At 38.5% G+C, this 20,179-nt stretch overlaps 1 protein-coding gene across 1 annotated transcript in view; it reads right to left on the bottom strand.

Annotated features, from left to right (window-relative positions):
- LOC150078990 (patj homolog) overlaps positions 1-20,179 on the bottom strand; it is a 946,782-nt gene that overhangs the window by 368,912 nt on the left and 557,691 nt on the right. Inside the window, exons 12-13 of the mRNA XM_090382912.1 lie at positions 8,001-8,144; positions 2,926-3,005 (exon numbers count right to left, since the gene is read on the bottom strand). Coding sequence (XP_090239038.1) covers positions 2,926-3,005; positions 8,001-8,144 — 224 coding nt within the window. The remainder of the gene's footprint in view (positions 1-2,925; positions 3,006-8,000; positions 8,145-20,179) is intronic.

Below are 20,179 nucleotides of genomic sequence, written 5' to 3'. Positions count from 1 at the left end.
TCTCTGCAATTACTTCTACCCATATGCAGCACTTTGCATTTGTCAATATTAAACTTCAGTTGCCACTTCTCAGCCTGTCTGCCCAAATTTTCTAGATCCTGTTGCAGTAGCACACTGCCATTACTGTCATTAACAACGCCAATCTTTGTATCATCTGCAAACTTCGACATTAAGCCTGATATACCTTCATCAATATCATTAATAAATATACAAAAGAGCAGTGGGCCCAACATTGAACCCTGGGGGACTCCACAAATAACATTAGTCCATGAAGAGCAGCATCCATTGATTACCACTCTCTGGCTTCTCCCACACAACCACCCTTTTATACATTGTAGCAACTTACCCTTAATACCATACTGCTCCAATTTGTACAGTAGTCTTCCATTTGTAAAATAATAACAGAAGTTTACCTCAATATAGTATGTAGAACACTTCCGTATGATACTCTCCAGAAATTAAAACGAAAGAATCGAAAAACTTACATTAGAGTAACAAATAATTTAAAAAATAATCAAAAATCAATTTAACACAATAAAACTCAATTTAACACAATTAAAATCTCTCCAGGTATAACCTATCGATACACATAATTATGGGGGATTTTTTGAACAGCTTGGTGCAAAATGACGTTAAATTAACACTAAGATACTCGGCCCAAAGTTACCATATTTCATTTCTAAAATATTGCCTTCAAAACATCATTCCGAAGTTTGCTAGGATCAATTTAAATCAAAAAATTTCGGGCATAAAACAACTAGCACCTGCCATGTCGCGTAATACCGTCAAACTTGCCTTAAAATCTCGATATTCTAATAAATAAAAATACCTTTCCCAAGTTAGGAAGCTTCGCGATAAATTAAAAAATTATCTACAATCCTAACGATTGGTCTGTACTGAAGACCTCCATAGATTTGCGACGGGAAGCACAGGCCTCAGATATAAAAAACAGACACATTAACAAATTACAAACATTATCGGGAGGGTCAAGACATGTACATACTAATTCTAGCACATTGTCGGGCGCTCGCAACCAAGTGTATACAAGTTGGGTGATGACCCCAATGGTCGAAAAGCATTGCCAGCTTCAGGAAGGAAAATCTTTTTGCAATTTTTTCGTTAATTGCTTTAAATAATTGATTTTTAATTGTGTTAAATTGATTTTTAATTATTTTTTACTCTAATGAAGTTTTTCAATTTTTTCGATTTTAATTTCGGGAGAGTATCATGCGGAAGTGTTCTACGTACTATACTGAGGTAAACTTCTCTGATTATTTTACAAATATTGATATCGACGTAGAACATACTGAGCATTACAGCTCTGGTTCATACTATCTAAGTAGTCTTCCATGTGCAACAATGTCAAAATTTTTTCTGAAATCCAAGTGCATGATAACAAAATTATTTTATGCATCCAGTTCCTTTGTAACCACATCATCGTATCCAATCATATTTGTCAGACAAGACTTTCTCTTCACAAACCCATAATCTGTCTGAATTATTACTGCAGTCTTGTCTAGATGATCTTACAATGCATCTTTAACCAGTGACACCATTATTTTCCCCCAGAACAGAAGTTAAGCTAACTGGTCTGCAATTACTCCTGTCACCCTTAGATCCCCCCCCTTTGTTAATTGGAGATACAATTGCACATCCCCTGAGTCCAAGGATGCTCTTATAATTATGGTTAAGGGTATGCTTTCTTCCTTTAATATAACTTGATAGATCTCACTGCCACAGGTGCTTTCTTATGTTTAACTTCAATTTCTCCTCTACTTTTCTCTCAGTTATTACAAAATCATCAAGCTCCCTGTTACAGTTTGATAAACTTCTGGCATTTTCCTCCCCTAATAACTCCTCATGTGTGAATGTAGATGCACAATACTCATTCGGATTATTAGCTATCTGAGCAGGATCGTCAACAATCGAACTATCGATATCAAGTGGCCCAATCTGATTCAACCCATTCCTTCTAGAATTTATATAAGTAAAGAAGTCCTTGTTGCTTTTCTTAGCATCCTTTGCCAAAGATTTCTTGTAATCTACCTTTGCTTGCCTAGCCTCCTTTCTGGCTTGATCCATTCGCTTCAGTGTCACCTGATAATCGATATGCATCCCATGCATTTTTCTTCTTGCAACGAGTCTGATTAATTCATTTGACATCCATTTAGGCCTAAACTTTGAACAATATTTCTTAATGAACAATTTCAGTATGAAAAGCCTAGTAGCTTTCACATTAGTTCCTTGAATGCTTCCCACTTAGAATTTGCTGTTGGTAACATCATCAGTTTGTCCCACTGCACAGAATTTAAAAACTGTCTGAGACCACTGTAGTCACTTTATGTAAGCAAAAACCCTTTCCTTCACCCCTGATGGTAATTATATCTTTAAGTAAATCCCACAATCAGTACACTGTGATCACTGCCACCTCGTGGTTCCTTTATCTGCAAATTAATCTGTTCCTTTATCTAACTCTTTTCTAATTCTTGTTTTTAATATTTTTTATTTCTTTTTAATGGTTTGTATGGATTTCCAGAAACATTATGACTTTCATAATGTTTCTGGAAATCATTTTCATTCATTTTAATTGATGGCTTGATGAAAGAAATAGCAGACTGAAATTAAAGTGCTTTATTTTGCTATAATATTTTCTTTTTTTTTCCACTTTACATACACACTTTTATGTACACATTTCTGCTCTGCATCAATAAATGGCACTGAACAGCTGCATTCTTGTTTGATCAGTTATTGTAATCAATTAACCTGCTTCCCAAAGTGATCACAATAAGTGGTATCCGTTGTACATTAAAATTTATGTATCCATAACATTAATGCTAGTATGGTTATCATTACCATTCTAGGATTAATAAGGACTAAAATTTCCATATTTTAATAAGAGTTTTCAACATAAAAAATTAAACTTACCACAATTTGAAAATCAGGGCCCATGAGTTTGCTCCATTTTTCAATAATTGCAGTCTCTACATTGCTATTTAAAGGTTTTGCTAGAAAATAAAAGGCAAAGAAGGGATTAACTTTTTAAAAAGGTAACTTGTTATGATACTTTAAAAAAATTATTAGGTTTCCTTGGCAATGGATATTGCATAAACATATAGCATATTAGTGCCATAAAATGCCGTGGATTTTATATTTATTTTGTATAAATCCAGTTTTTTGTGCTGCATAAACAAGGATTGTTCAAGAGAAATTATATAACTAAAACAAAAATATTCATATATTAATGAATTCATGAAAATAATCTTTTATTAGAACTATATCCAAAAAAAGTTGTAAAACAGCCCTTTTACATTTATGAAGTAAGAAGATTTTCAGTTCATAATATTAGACTAAAATGGGATAAGGAGACCTGAAAGAAATATTTTTTCCTCACATGAACACATCTTGTGAACTAACTACAAGTGTTAAACAATAAAATACAGTCCTAACATTAGGTTGTGTTTTTTTTTTATTTGTTTGTTTTTAACTAGATATGAGGAATATAAAAGCAAAGGGTCATTGAGACAAAGGATCATAATCAGAAAATCATCATCAATAAAAGGATCATTTGGCCGTAATGCACAATTTTGCATAGTTAATTACCTATTATGTCTGTACAAATGTGTGTTCAGTCTGATCTGCATGCTGTTCGGGATACAAAACCAGAATAACTCACAGGGGAAATACTACTCACACCACCTGAGATCAGATAACTACAACCTTGAGTGAAGAGGCCTTTAAGAATTCCTCCAGTCTCTAACATGATATGAACACATACCACTCCAAATAAATTACAAGTGGCAAATCAATTATACTGAGATGGGAATGTCACAATATAGATTTGGATTAGGATTGTGTTTATTGGTGCATTAGCATCCAAGGCTATTATATAGATTTGGATTAAGATTGTGTTTATTGGTGCATTAGCATCTAAGGCTATTATGCACCAAGACACATTTTTAAAAATAAATATATAAATAAATTCTGGTAACCTTTGAAAAAAAAAAAAAAAAAAAAGGTTACCTTGTCACAAATCAAAAATGGTAAAAAGCAGTATACGTATTAAAAATATATACACTGAGTGATTATTGAATGCGACCCGTTGACCACATGAGGCACGAGAGTGCGTAGTTAGTCGACCCACATAGCATAGATAAGGTGTCAGTGGTTCGGTAGGTAGTAAAATTCCGAGCGTGATGGGTAAAAGGAAGGAATTATCGGACTTTGATAAAGGACAGATTGTGGGAGCTCGATGAGCTAGTGCCTCGATTTCCCAAACGGCTGAACTGGTGGGGTGCTCTCAAGAGCTGCCACTGTTAAATTTTACCAGGACTGCCATCAAAATGGTGAAACAATGACCCAATGGCAAAACTGCAAAGGTCAGCAAAAGGTTGATGTTAGAGGTGAGTGCTGGGTCCAATGACTCGTACAGGTGAATGGGCAAAATTGAAGAGCTGACTACCCAATACAACATGGGCCAACCCGGAACAATATCTGGCATGACCATGCGTTCGACACTTGCAAGTATGGGCTATACCGGCAGACAACCCCTATGGCATCCTCTCCTAACCAAGGTTCATCGGTGTAAAAGACTCACCTGGTGCAAAGGGCATGTAAGTTGGACATTAGAAGACTGGAAAGTGAGCTGGTCAGATGAGTCACGTTATTTACTCCAAACTGTGGATGGTCATGTACGGATTTGGCGTCAACAACATGAGGCCCTTGATCCGTCATGCATGGTATCAAAAGTGCAGGCCAGTGGAGGCGGTTGTATGGTGTGGGACTTGTTTCACTGGCAGGAACTTGGACCCCTGGTGCACGTGGAACAACATATCACTGGTCTCCACTATCATCAACTGCTTGCTGACTGTGTACACCCCACTATGTTATACTTTTTCCTGAATGGCAATGGTGTCTTCCAAGATGACAATGCGCCGAGCCATCGGGCACTTGATGTGCAGGAATGGTTTGAGAAACGCAGTTCTGACTTCCAGCATATCGATTGGCCTCTGAACTCCCCCGATATCAATCTCATAGAGCACTTGTGGGAAATTATGGAAAGGCATATCAGGAGTCTGGATACACCAATCACCTCCATACCTGCATTACACACAGCTTGGTTGGCCATACCTCCCGAACACTTCCGACATCTTGTTGAATCAATGCCACGTTGGATAGCTGCTGTACTGATGGCAAAAGGAGGACCTAGGAAGTATTAGGTAGGTGGTCATAATTCAGTGATCACTCAGTGTGTATTCAGAATTTTATATATATTCATATAAATTAAGATATAAAAATTTAAAAACAGCTGATGCATTGTCATTGTCAGATAAAATCTGACTGAGTGTGTAAGGCTCAGTCAGGTGATTAAAAGTGGTAAAACAAATGTTCCTAAAATCTGGACAGCAATTAAAATGTGTCTAACAGATAAAACAGTCACAGGACTCACACAGAGGGGGGAGAGGAGATCAAGATGAGGGTATTGCAGGAGAAAAAGTTCCTAAAGTAATTTAGAAAAAGCAGAATATATAATAACAAGTAATGCAAAAATGTTTTAGAAAAAGTTAATTAGATTAAATTTAGAGGCGCCTAAATTTCATCTAATTTAGCGGCGTTAAATTACATGAGACATCCCTAAGTCTGGAAAAAGTAAATTAACTGCAATACATGATCAACAAAATTATAAATAAAGTAAATTACAGAAAACCGGAGGAATCTTAATGGTGATACGAAGTAAAATTAAATAGAAAAATACATACATGTAATCTATTACAGCTAAATATTACATTATTGAATTGCGCCTCCGTATTTGGTGGGAAGGAGCAGCAGTGCGTAGCACACGCTTCTTGATTAGACCGGGGTTCGAGCAGGTCACTACCAAATACGGAAAATGCGGAAAGGTCAGGGAATGACCACCGCATATCCCGGAGCAATATGGCCTTAGTTGCTAATGCTCCTAAAAAAAACCAAATAGCAATAACAATAACATTATTGAATTAGATCTAATACAATAGGAATTATTTTATCTCTATTAATGGTAGAAAGGTCCTCACTAACGAGTCAGTATTATCTGTAGTGACAGCTATAAGCATGTTGCAGACAACTGACAGGGATATGTATCCAACATCAGGACATTTTTAGTGGCATACACTAAAAATGCAATAACTCATTCATGAGAGGCTGAAATACCACAGACAACAGTAATGCTGATAACAATCCCCCATGGAGAATATTGAGTTCCACTTGTTTATTGAAACAGCAATTACCTTTTTGAAAGGAGACAAATCTCTTAGCGAGCAAATTTCTGGGGAGCATGCAGATGTTACCATCAAAACTGTAGTATTTCTCATGGAAGCACATGAGATGATTAATCTTTAAATAGTCGAAGGCAGCTCTGACAGCCAGGAAAACAGCATGGAGGACTGAGCTTTGTTCCTGGGCATAATGGTTTTCAGAGTCAGTGCCTGTAGACAGGTGATCGGCGATCATTGCCATAGCACATAATAGGTATGTCGAGGTCACTGGGAAAGGTAGGCACCTCCGTAGCCAGGTGGGAAGGAGCAGCAGTGTGTAGCACACGCTTCTTGATTAGACCGGGGTTCGAGCCCGTACCACCAAATACAGACGATGCGGAAAGGTCAGGGAATGACCACCGCATATTCCCGGAGCAATATGGCCTTAGTTGCTAATGCTCCTAAAAACCAAACAACAACAACTGGGAAAGGCTCTGATGGGCAACAACCTTGAAGATGCACTTCTCTAAGCATTTGGGGAGGAAATTGAAATTGGCCTATAATCAGTAGCTGATGTAGGGTTCTGTACCTTTGAAAGTGGGATAACCCTGTAATTTAGCCAATCTGGAACAATTCCCTTTTGTAAGATTTTCTTCTATACACTGAAAAAAAACAGGCAATCTTTCAACAAAAAGTGAGAATATAATCAATTCCCATCATTTTCTTTTGGGAAGGCCTCAATTAGCCGCTCTTCACAAATTCTGATGTCAGTTCAGATAGCTATGTCGTGGAAGGCACTGTTCCAGGAGTAAGATAACCTTCACACTATCCGATTTTGTGGTCATATCACTTGGACAGATCAAAGGTCTGGTTTATTAAGACATGAAAAGCCAAACAGGAGAGTTGTCTATGGGATAGTCTTTTCTCCATGAAGGAGTTGGTGGCTTACATCTAAGATTCCTGTAAGGTGGTTCTGGCAAGTGAGTAAGGTGAGTATGACTTGGAGGAAGGCAATCACATGAACTCAGCATGGAATTGTTGCTTAGTCTTGAATTTGTGCATTAGCATGCCAGTCCACCAGTTTTCAGTGTAGGCAAATAACACTACCCTGGACACTGCCACTCTGGCAATAATACCAGCTATCTCTGAAACCAGAAAGCAGCTTCCTCAATATCAATGCTATGGAGACTTTGCTAGGAGTAGAGTCTGAAGATGTCAACTGTTGTTTCTATTTTTAAGTATTCTGGATTGTATACAACCTTCCTGACCTTGCGAATTGTGTTCATTCGTTTACTTGTGCACTGTGTACCCAAGGATTAGTGATACCTCAATTGGTCACACGTAAAAGCAGAACTGGTGCTAATTACAGCTTCTGTATTCAAATTACTTGAGAAAATTCTCTGAAAGGTGGCTTCTCCACAAAAAGGTGGGATTTAAATGCAATAGATATTAAGACTCAATAGACGCTCAATTCAAGGAGCTTCACTGCAGATGGCAGGGACAGATTGAAGTCACCCATGATTATAATCATTTGATTATGGTTGACATAGGCATACTCCAAGCAGAAAAGTTGAAACCAGTTTGAAAATCACTACCACAGTATAGCAAAGCTTTAATAAGGGTGAACTGTTGCCTTTTACAAATTATGACTTTAAGGCAAGGCTGGACAGATAACTGGATTAAGCCAGGTAGCTATCCAAATCAGAAAGGGGAAAAAAAGTAACTAGTATTATGAAAGTTTATTCCAAAAGAAAAACAAACAATACTTACAGTAATCAGTATCAGTAAGAATTTTCATATCACTCAGATCTAGATCATCAAGGTCAGCTGTTTCTATTACTTCTATAGATTGTTCTGGCTCATGAATTTGTACTTGAGTGAGAGATGAAATAGGAAAATTCAGTTCTCCACTGGCTGGTAAAGAAAATATAAAAATGTGGGTTTAATGAATAAATTCAAAATAATAATAACTATTAGAAAATAGGCCTTGGGCGTCAGGTTGCATATCACTATAATTTCTTGTAACAACTGACATGTCAGTTGTTACAAGAAATTATAGGTGTTATAAGAAATTATAGTAATAATAACTATGTTAGCTTTAAAAGTGCATACTAATCCCCAAAGAATAGAATTTATGCACAATTAATCAGGCAGTGGTCTTACGCCTATTCATAACAATAATGGTCAAGCAGTACCTGACAGACAGTTGGGTACTGTCGAACTAAAAAAAAAAAAAAAAAAATATTCAGCTAAAAAAGTATGATGCGATAATGACATTTTTTGTTTCAAATTTATAAAGAAGTTAATGAATGCATTTAGCTGATTAAGTGTTTTTTATTTAGGCAAGGAATTTACATAAAAACAACAGAATAGAATAGAATAGAGGTAGAAAATAAAATTGCAATCACTGCATTCGATGTAACAATATAAGTACACTATACAGATTTTAAAACCATTTTATGCAGCTCTCTCTACAAGTGTAGAATTAATAACGTAAGTTCTTTCTTAAAGATTAAAAATTACAAATTCTATTACCAAAATATTTAACATCATTTTACAATGTAATATGTAACGTAATTGTATAACATAATTTCATATCGTTTCGTAATATGTAGTAGCTAACGCTAAGTTTTTAATTTTATTATATTTAGCCGTTTTATTGACTTAATTGTTATATTAAATAATTTTCTATAAGTAGCTTATATACCTAGTGTCAAAATTACTTTTGAAAGTAATTAATACCTAGTAACCGTAGATTTACCATTTGTAACTTGCCGCCATTGTTATACAATAACAACTTATACCACGAACTAGGTATCGTAAGGTTTAACGTAAAACTAGATAGCAAGTATAGTAGTATAAATTAATCATTAAAATTTACTAATCTTATTAAATTTCATTGTCAATTAAATTGTACTTTTTTAACTAAATACATATAATGACTTAATTTTCACAAACGTAACATTATAAATTAATACATATAACTTGACAGGAGATAAGAAAGTCATATAACGTAACTTGGAGATAATATTCGATACTGAAATACATATGTAAAGTGTTATAACTGCATTGCGATATAAGTTTAGGGTTATATTTTGTATTGGAATTTTATTTGAAATTGAATAGAAATCACGACTCAGACCAGAGCAGCAAAGCAAAAGGCTCAAACTAATGGGAGTGCTGTGGCTCAGGGGAGAACTGAGGAGGGCAGTTGTCCTTTGAATCACAGCCTTTCGAAATGTACTGCTAGTTTGATGTTTGTTGAGCAATCAGGAACGTGACATGATATTGCCAAAGGAATGTCTTTGTGTGTGCACGATGTAAGGAGTGTGAGGAAATCAGGTGCCAACTCAGGATTGGTATGGGCCTATATAGAAGCTTGAAGGACAAGGCAGATGCCCTCGAAGAATTTAAATTGAGGGGACCATCAAGCTCTCAGCTGTCCACATCAATGCCAGAGCTTGCACTTGAACATCACGCAACACAGCGGCAACCCCAAAGGCAGAATGTTCTGGTCCCAAATGAGTTCATTTGGGACCAGAACCAGAGTTGTTGTTGGTAGCTCCATTGTCAGGGAACATACTGTGCAAAACGGATAGGTGGAACAGGATCAGGGTATGTCTGCCAGGGGCAAAAGTTGATGACGTTGTAGAGCAGAAGATATCATCTTTTAAGGGCACAAATGGTGATATTGTTGTACACTTTGGCACTAATGATATTAAGAGTAGGAGACCGGCGGAATTACTTAACAAGTACAGGTCAATGTTGAAAAAAAGCCATGAGTTAGGTCTGAATTTGAAACTATCTGCAATTCTGCCCAGACATGATAGGAGGGAGTACATGATGAGAGCCTTGTCGATAAATTCAGCTCTGGAAAGATTGTGCAAGGCTCAAGGGATAGAATTTTTCTCAACCTGATCTGCGCTTGTTAGCAGGAGATACTGCATCTACAGGGATGAGATACACTTAAATAGAAAGGGTGCAAGAATATTTGCTAATGCTATCAAAGCAGAGTTAGGTGGGTCAGAAAACTGCTAGCTTAGGGAGGATAGTATAGTGTATATTTAATATACACTATACTATCCCATGGGTTTCCCCCATCTCTAGCTGCTGGGACTCTGGTGGATCCCAACAATGCCCACACTAAGTCCCGTGGAGGCAGACCAGGTACACCAGTGATTTGTTTTACTCTGGCAGGCCCTGCCACCTAAGTTCCTGAGATTTCAGTGGCTAGGGCCTAAAAAAAAAAAAATAATAAATAAATAAAATAAAAATTGGGGAGATAACGCTAGAATTGGAAAAGCCTGGTGAATGCGGTTTAATTTGGACGTGCACTAGTGTACAGAGTAGGAGAGAGAGAGACTTAGGGCTGGGGGGAAAAGTCAGTAGTATGGAAACGAAAGAAAAGACTACTCCAATGGTATCCATTGGGATATGCCCATGTCCCACCAGGAGAAAGTAGGGGTGGGGTGGGGGGGAAGGAGACAAGATTATCCTCTCCCCTCCCTCCACAAGAATAGGGAAATAAAGTGGGTGAGGAAGGTGCCCTACCCACATCGCCAACTGGTGAGGTGGCAGCTTAGCTGCATTCAAAGTCTTGGTTTTCACAATGTGTTCAGCCAGGGCTGCTCAGGCTGAGTTTCAGTGCAGGATTCGTAGTGATGAGGTTGTTCTGGTCATGCTAAGTGGTTGCCAAGTTTCTTGGTTGCGGTAGGGTAGGTTAAATAAGAGTAAGAGCATGTGCATGTATCATTTCGTGTACAATAATGCCAGGAGCATTGTAAATAAAGTTGATGAATTTGAAGTACTGATTAAGTCACCGAATGCAGAGATCGCAGGGATAACAGAGCCATGGTGTCACTCAGACATAAGTGATGCCGAATTTAAATATGGGCAGTACAATATACACAGGACAGGAGGGGCAGAGGGGTTATGCTCTTAATTAAGAAGCATATTAAATCTAAGGTAGTGCATCCAGACAACATGGGTGACCAGTACAATGTTGAGTCAGTTTGATGTGATAAAAGCACTAGGAAAACAAAATAGTGAGGAGTGTGTTATAGGCTTAATGACAATGATGAGACCAAACAGCTACACAGAGAAACAGAGTGGGCCAATAAATCAATGTCTTATGGTGGGGGGATTTTAATAATCCAGACATTGGCTGGAATTTGTGAGTTGATCACACACACACACACACACACACACACACACACACACACACACACACACACACACACACACACACACACACACACACACACACACACACACACACACAAAACTTGTAGATTTATCTACATAGAAGTCTCTAACAAAGAAAAGCAGCAAAGACTTCTATGTTTATATTAGCAGTAGAAGGAAGGGACTGAATCACATTGGGCCACTTGATATCAATGGGTTAACTGCTAATGACCATGCTCAGGTTGCTGATAAATTGAATAGGCATTTTTCATTTATATTCACACATGAGGAATTCTTTAGGGTGTGGGAGGGGATGCCAGAAGTTTATCAAACTCCAAAGAGGAGCTAAACGACTGTGATAACTGAAAGGAAAGTGGAAGAGGAATTGTTGAACATGAAAATAAAAAAGGCACCTGGGGTGGATGGGATCTATCCAATCATATTAAGACAGGCAGCAAAGGAGGTAAGCAAGCCTTTGGCCATAATTATGAGAGCATCCTTGGAGTCAGTGGAGATCCCTGTGGACTGGAGATGTGCAAATGTATCCCCATTTCATAAAGTGGGATCAAAAAGTGACATGAGTAATTATAGACCTGTTAGCTTAACACAGTGGTTCCCAATCTTTGTGTCACTTAAGTTACACTTTAAGTTAAAAGACAAATATTAATGAAATAATGAAATAATGCCAATAATGCCATTGAAATAATGGAGTCAGTGGTTAAAGAAGTACTGCAGGACTATCTGTAGAGAAATGGACTAATGTTATCAGTGGCATCCCCCAAAGTTCAGTGCTGGGCCCACTGTTGTTTTCAATATTTATTAACGATATTGATGAAGGTATATGAGGATTAAACCCAAAGTTTTCTAATGATACAAAAGTTATCAGGGTGGTTAACGACAGTAATCAGGGTGAGCAACCGCAAAAAGATCTAAGAAAACTGTTTCTATCAGCTGAGAAATAGCAGTTGAAATTTAACATTGACAAATGCAAGGTACTGCATATGAGCAGCAGTAATTCCAGAGTAACTTATCAACTGTGTGGTACTACACTCATTGCGAGTAAGCTGAATGTGAATGTCATTTTTCCTCTTGCTGTGCGACTACACACATGAAGGGGCATAATTTTTTTTTTAGTTGAGGATGATGGTTGCAGAAGACTTGTAGAGGTAGTCAATTGTTAGAACAGGCTTCAGTATACTGATGTGAAAGCGGATAGTTTGAATAAATTGGAAGAACAAGATATTCTTGGAGGGTATGGATGGGAGAAGTGTGTAGGTTTTTTTTATGGCTGATGCTATATAAGCTTGTGTTCTTTTTTTTTTTTTTTTTGATTTGGTAGTTGTTGGCGCATCGGCTTCTGTGGCCATATTGCACCTCCCAAGGTTTTTGCTGTACTTTGATCCAAGCCCGAGGCGGGAATCGAATCCGCGACCTTTGGGTTGCCGGGCAGGTACTTTACCCACTCGGCTAGCCCGGTTGGCGCTTGTGTTCTTGCATCATTTGCTACTATTATTACTACTACTATTAACAAGTAAATTGTCTTCTTAAACAGACTCCCCCCCCCCAACCCAAACTTGACTGTCATGGAATCAACATAATTTGGATGCCTCCCACACTGCTTTCTATTGATGACATGCTGAATCCTTTTCTCAGGTAGCATGGCATGAATACTGACACTACCTTCAGCAGATTGTCTGGTGTGGGACAACAAAAATTCCTAGTTGGTGGCTGAAAGCCCATAAAGAGGCCCCTGGCCTTATGTATTTTATTCTACAATTCTCTCAACCCAAGGGCTCAAAGGCTGGTTCTAACTGTGGCCACTGGGCCGAACAATGGCACAACTTCAACTCCTGCCTGAATAAGTTTGCAGCGCCAACTATAAGGCCCAGCAGATTCAGCATAATCACTCGATCGCGGACAGTAATTGTCCTGTCTACTATCTGAAATTTAAGAGAATATACCAAACCAGAACCAAGTAAGGGAACACTGCCTAAAAAGGTTCAACGGCAAAGAAAATTTTTCCAAGTAAATGTGCAGAGGGCTCGTGCAGTTGTGGAACAGATTAGAATAAAGGTGTATGAGGAGAATTGTGATGTGGTAATATAGCAAGAACTCTATACCCATAACAAAAAGGTAAGGGGATATCCCCTTGCACATAAAATAATACAAAAGGAAGGTGGCACGCTCTGAGCTGCAATCATGGTACATAATCTGAATGTCACTTTTTACGAGGATAGACCACCTATGCACAGCCTGGGCCATGTGTGCGCATCTGATCACCCCTCAGAGGAGCTCTACACCATTTCACTTTACTGCAGACCACGAGACGATATCACGCCAGCATCTAGATACCTCCAACTAGCCCAGCTGGAACTCCCAAATCAGAAGATCGCAATTTTTTCTGACTTAAACTGCCGCTCTCAGTTATGGCACAATGACAAGGACAATTGTCGTGGGACTCATAACACATGGAGGAATTTTTGGCCAACTCAAACCTTACCATCATCAATCTGCCAAATAACTCTGCAACTTTCTCAAGCATCCTGTGGGAGGCCCCCATTGATGTCACCTTCACCACTAGATCCCTAGATGGCTACCTACTTGACTGGAAAGTTCGAGAGGCGTGGACAAACTCTTGACCACAGGATGATTACCTCTGAGATGAGACACTCCATTTTATGCACCCCAATTCAAAGACAGCTAATTCATAGATATGCTATTAATAAAGCAGACTGAATGCTATTCCGTGAAGCGCTAGTGGCCCACGCAAGCAGACTTCAACTGGAAGACCCAAGTCAGATAGGACTTTATCAGCATCAATGCAAAATAACAAACCTGATTATGGCTGCACGTAAAGCAGCAATTAGGAAGAAGAACGCTATGCTGGGCACTGTCCCTTGGTGATGCATGGAGTTGCAGACTCTTAGACGTGAGGTCAATCACAAAAAGAAGACATTCCAGCAGGCCTGAAGCAGAGGTCAAGGTGCTCCAGCAACAATATACATGAGTGCAAAATTAATACACTGCTCTCGTTCGGAAGAGAAAAAAGAAATTTTGGGAGGACCTCATTTTCAAGAAGGGCAATGTGGATCCATGGGGGGGGGATGGTCTACAAAGTGACTACGAACAAACTCTGTAGGGGTGAAATAATCCCAACAACTAAATCACCAGACTCCACAATGACAACAACTTGTCAATGCAAAACAAATAATATCCTTGACTTTATTTTCAAGCAGATGGCCACCTCAACCATCCAGCTCCAAGTTCAGCTCTGCCATGAAAATGAAGCATACTCAACAGACTGAACCTTCCTTCACTCTGGAAGAACTGACTCTTGCAACTGCCAAGATTAGGAACTGCAAGACACACCTGGACTGGACTTACTAGAGCCCAGAATAATAATAATAAAGATAGTGGTAGAATACATCCCAGATCACATACAAAAACTGTTTAACCACTGCTTACACATGGGCCGCTTCCCATCTGCCTGGAAAGAAGCCAATGTACGTCTCATCCTGAAAAACCCAAACAAACCACAGGATCAGTCAAGCTCATACAGGCCCATAGCATTTATCACAGTTTTTAGTAAACTTTTATAAGCACCTACTGCGTAACAGAATAGTCGCCCACTATAACAATGCAGACCTACAATCACCAAACCAATATGGATTTAAAGAGGGCTTTTCCACTGTGGATATACTAGAAAGCATTATCTCAGCTGCAAGGAACTCCACCAAAAAATATTTCCTGATGATCTCAATCAATTTTCCTGGGGCGTTTGACTCACTTTGGTGGCCAAGTGTGCTCGGCAGACTCCATAAAACGTTTACTGTTGCATCAAGGACTATCTCTCACAAAGAAGCATAATAGTTACAGCACCATACAGCTCGGTTTCCAGAGAAGTGCACAGAAGATGCACCCAGGGTTCAGTCTTGGGGCCCATCCTATGGAATATAGTACTAGGCAGCTTTCTAACCATGAACCTACAAGAAGTTGCTTCCCAGGCATTTGCAGATGATCTGGTCCTTACCCTGGCAGCGGACTCCAGACAACAATTAGAAAACATAGCAAACAGGACACTTGTCAGCCTGCAGGAATGGGCTGATCATAACCACCTAGAGATCTGATCTGCAAAAACAAACTCCGTACTACTGAAAGGGACGCTCTATCCCACAAGACCACCACAACTAAAAATACAGAACAGGGCTCTCTGGCTGTCCTCAGAACATAAATATCTTGTCTTTGTATTGGATAAAATTCTCTCCTTCACTCCGCATCTGATCAACATTACAAAGAAAATTTGCAAATATGCTGCACTAGTAAACAAAATTTCACGATGAGATTGGGACCTGAAAAAGCATGCTCTCTCTCTCTCTCTCTCTCTCTCTCTCTCTCTCTCTCTCTCTCTCTCTACAACTACAGAGATGTCTTTGTGCCCATTATCAACTATGGATTGGGGGTCTGCTCTCACAAAGCTGTTAAGGCTGTAAATAGATGGAAACTAGAAACAATGCAATGTGCCATCCTTCTTACCATTAAAAGGCCTGTTGCACTGTCAGCACCCATGCTCTGCAGGTGCTGGATAGTGCACTTCCGATGGACTTGGAAGTTGAGACATGGGCTCCTGTAGAGTCTTTCCAAGGGGAGATCCACCATGTGCCTTGATGTTGACTGATCCTGTCAACAATACCGAGGCAGAGAAAAAGCAGCTGACACAACATTTAATGCACACTTGGCAGTCAAGATGGACCAATTACTAAAAGAAATATCACTAAAAAAATTCATAGATATGAATTATTCATATCTATGAAAAAATATGAAAAATTCATAGAAATTCATAGATTCTGAAATTTCCAGAACCTACCCAGAGTCAAATTCATGGTTCTCTCCTTGCCTATTTGTCCCATTCCTACCTACTGGCTACGGATCAATCAAAGGAAAATTGGTGGTGCTGGGTATCATTGACGATACCCCATGCCATTGCGACTCCCCTGAAAACTGGGACCATCTTATGTACGATTGTGGAATCTACAAGGATATAAGATGTACTCTACTCATAAGGATGCACTATCTTCCAAAAAACCTTGAGCACCAAGTACTGGAAAATAAAGATGACTACATTGGCTTCACCCAGGACCCAGGAAATTTGATAAGAAAACAATGTTTTCCTCATCAAATTTCCCTTCCTTATGGTTTTTCCTTTCAAAAAACTATTGTGTGATTTTTTTCCCTCTTTTTATCTAAATTGTGAATCATGCACAAGAAATTATGGCTCAACATAAAAAATAAGATAAATAAGTAAACCTGTTATCTGGACCTATTCACTGGTGTTATGGTGTTTCACTTTAGTAGCTAATCACACATTAAATAACAGATTTTTTATTAACTCTTTTGAAAATTAAGATTTCCACCCCCCAATACTTTTTATAATCAATAATTTTGACTTCTGCATCTCTAACCTCCCTATTATTACATAACATTTTATGCAAGTGCCTCTGCACACACATATCACTTTATCTGATCAGGGACGGCGCCTCCGTAGCCAGGTGGGAAGGAGCAGCAGTGCATAGCACACGCTTCTTGATTAGACCGGGGTTCGAGCCCGTCGCCACCAAATATGGAGGATGCGGAAAGGTCAGGAAATGACCACCGCATATCCCGGAGCAATATGGCCTTAGTTGCTAATGCTCCTAAAAACCAAACAACAAACAAACAAACATCTGATCAGTGAAATACTGAGAAAATTTAATGAGAAAGTATCTACAATCCATTACTAAATGACAGATGCCTTCATAGCTGTCATAAAAGATTATACACATTGATAAAGTATTCACCTTATACAAAGTATATTATATGAAATAATCCCTTCAACTCTACCATTCTGAATTACAGGCAGCTCAGTACAATTTAGACTAATTTCTGTACAATGGGCCAGTAAAAGTCAGGTGAATCAAAGTTCCTGATTGAAAGGTAGTATTAATGTTAGCAGTGACAAATGATGAACGAAAGTAAGCTTAAACAGCATCAGTTAAAAAAAAAAAAAAAAAAAAAAAACACCTCATTTCACTTATCCATTCCATCCAATATTTTGTCTAGTTCATCCTTGAATTTATTTTTCACTATCCACTTCTACAACAACAGATGGAAGTTTGTTCCACCTGACAAAATGGCAAACTTCTGCACATCTATTCTGCAACCACCCTCCATCCTTCGTCGATTTGAATTTAGCCCTCTCATGTGCATTGCCTGAGCAGGAGGAAGGATCCCATCAACATTGAGCTTGCTCAATCAAAACAAAGCCTTAAGCACCTCATCAACTGGTGAAATACCACCACTTTGCTTATTGGAGGCTTGAAGTGGTGAAACCCATGTTTAGTCTCTAGAGCAAAGTTTCCGGCATCCCCCTCCCCCCATACTTCTCCATCAACCCATGCACGGTACTAAGTACTATAGGTTTTGATACCTTTTGTGTTTGGGATTTTCATTAAAAAAAAAAAAAAAAAAAAACCTCAATCAGATTACCTCTCAGGTGCCTAGTCTCCAGATGTTGCAATTTACAGGACATAGGCCTTCCTTGGTAAGAGCACTCTTTTGTTCCCCTCACCAATCTTGTTGCCCTTCTCTGTACCCATTCCAGTACCTCTACATCCTCCCAAAAATGATGCCTTCCAGATATGTATCAGTACTCAAGATGTGGCCTGACCATTGGCTTATACAATGGGATAATTACCTGCAAATCTCTGCAAGAAAAATTCCTGTATACCATAGACAAAACCATGTAACCCATTGTTGCAGCATATCTGCACTGCTCAGAGAACTTCATATCTGACTGCACAATAACCTACAAATTATTTTTCATTTACCCTCGAGTGTAGTACTACACAGTTGGTATGTAACTGTTGGGGTGAAAATGGTGGGATTTACTCCAAGATGTATCTACCATCAGGGACAGAGGAGGCCTGATTGGGGTGTATAAGGCCTTGAATGGTTTGAATAAGCTCAATGCTGATGAGAATCTTCCTCTTTCTCAGATTACACACCTGAGGACATAAATACAAATTGAGGACAGACAGTTATAGATTAGATATGCAGAAATTTGCCTTTAGCCAGCGAGTTGTTGATTGCTGGAACGAACTTCCCTGTCATTGTGCAAGCTGATAGCTGAAATAAATTTAAGGAAGAACTGAACAAGCTTTTAAAGCAAATGGATGGGTGAATTTTTTTTCTGATGCTATATATGCTTGCTTTCTTGCATCATATTCATCTACTAATGCTAACTCTGGGGTTACTGCCATCCGTATGCAGTACTTTGCATTTTTCAATGTTAAACTTCAGTTGTCTATCTACCCAACTTTTCTAGACCCTGTTACATTAGTATACTGTTATTAATGTCATTATCGACTCTGCCAACCTTTGTATCACCTGCAAACGTGGACATTAAGCCTGATTGATATCATTGATAAATATAGAAAACAACAATGGACTCAACACAGAACCTTGAGGGACTCAACTAATAACATTACTCCATGAAGAGCAGTGTCCATTGATCACCATTCTGACTTCTCCCACTCAACCATCCCTTTATCCATAGCAGTAACTTGCCCTTAAACTTACGCTGCTCCAATTTTTATAGCAGTCTTCCATGTGCAACAGTATCAAAAGCTTTCCTAAAATCCAAGTATATCATATGAAAATTATGTTTTGCATCCAGTTCCTTTGTGACCACATTACAATAGCCAATCAAACTGGTCAGACAAAACTTTCCTTTAACAAACCCATGCTATGTCTGAACTATAACTGCATCCTTGTCTACATGACCCTGCAATGCTTCTCTAACCAGTGACTCCATTATTTCCCCACAACAGAAGTTAAACTAACAGATCTGTAATTACTCATGTCACCCTTTGATCCTCCTTTCTGAATTGGGACTATACTTGCACTCTCCAGTCTGTGGGGACTGGAGAGTGCAAGTTGAGTCCAAGGATGCTCTCATAATTATGGCTAAGGATTTGCTTACTCCATTTGCTGCCTCCTTTAATATAACTGGATAGATCCCATCCACCCCAGGTGCCTTCCTGATGTTTCACTTCATCAATTTTTCCTCCACTTTGCTCTCAGTTATTACAAAATCATTTAGCTCCCTGTCAGAATCTGATAATCTGTTGGCCTCCACTTCCCCACAGAATTCCTCATGTGTGAATGTAGATGCAAAATATTCAACTACCTGAACAGGATCATCGACAGTCAAGCCATCTATATTAAGTGTACCAATCTGATTCATCTCCTTCCTTCTAGAGAAGTGGTTCTCAAGTGCAGCCCCAGTGGCCAAATGTGGCTACCAAGACCTTTCTCTTTGGCCAGCAGACAATTTACATAATTATCAAAATTTTTTATTTATTATATTTCAACATTAATTTTTTTTTAATGTAGTACAATTTTACATGATATTGTACTACAAAATTTAAAAATATATACGTTTCTCAGCTGACTTAAGGATAAAATTTTAAATTACATAACTTATTATTATTAGTTACAGTTTTTACAATCACTTTGGGAATTTTATTATTATTCTTATGTTATATGCATATAAATTCCAACAAACTATCATTATCAGTAAAATAAATGTCTTAATAAAAAAGGAATTGTGTGGCCACCAACTAAATCTTGTGGGCATTTTTGTGGCCATCAAGGAAAAAATCTCATGAAAACCACTGTTCCAGAGTTTACAAAAGTAAAGAAGTGTCTTTTCTGTTTTTATTTGCATC

This window comes from Mastigoproctus giganteus, chromosome 10 (genome assembly GCF_048544385.1).
Source record: "Mastigoproctus giganteus isolate SK-2022 chromosome 10, ASM4854438v1, whole genome shotgun sequence".
In the NCBI taxonomy this organism is placed as follows: Eukaryota; Metazoa; Arthropoda; class Arachnida; order Uropygi; family Thelyphonidae; genus Mastigoproctus; species Mastigoproctus giganteus.
The sequence above is the reverse complement of the archived record's forward strand: the minus strand, read 5'-3'. Positions and strand labels throughout refer to the sequence as shown.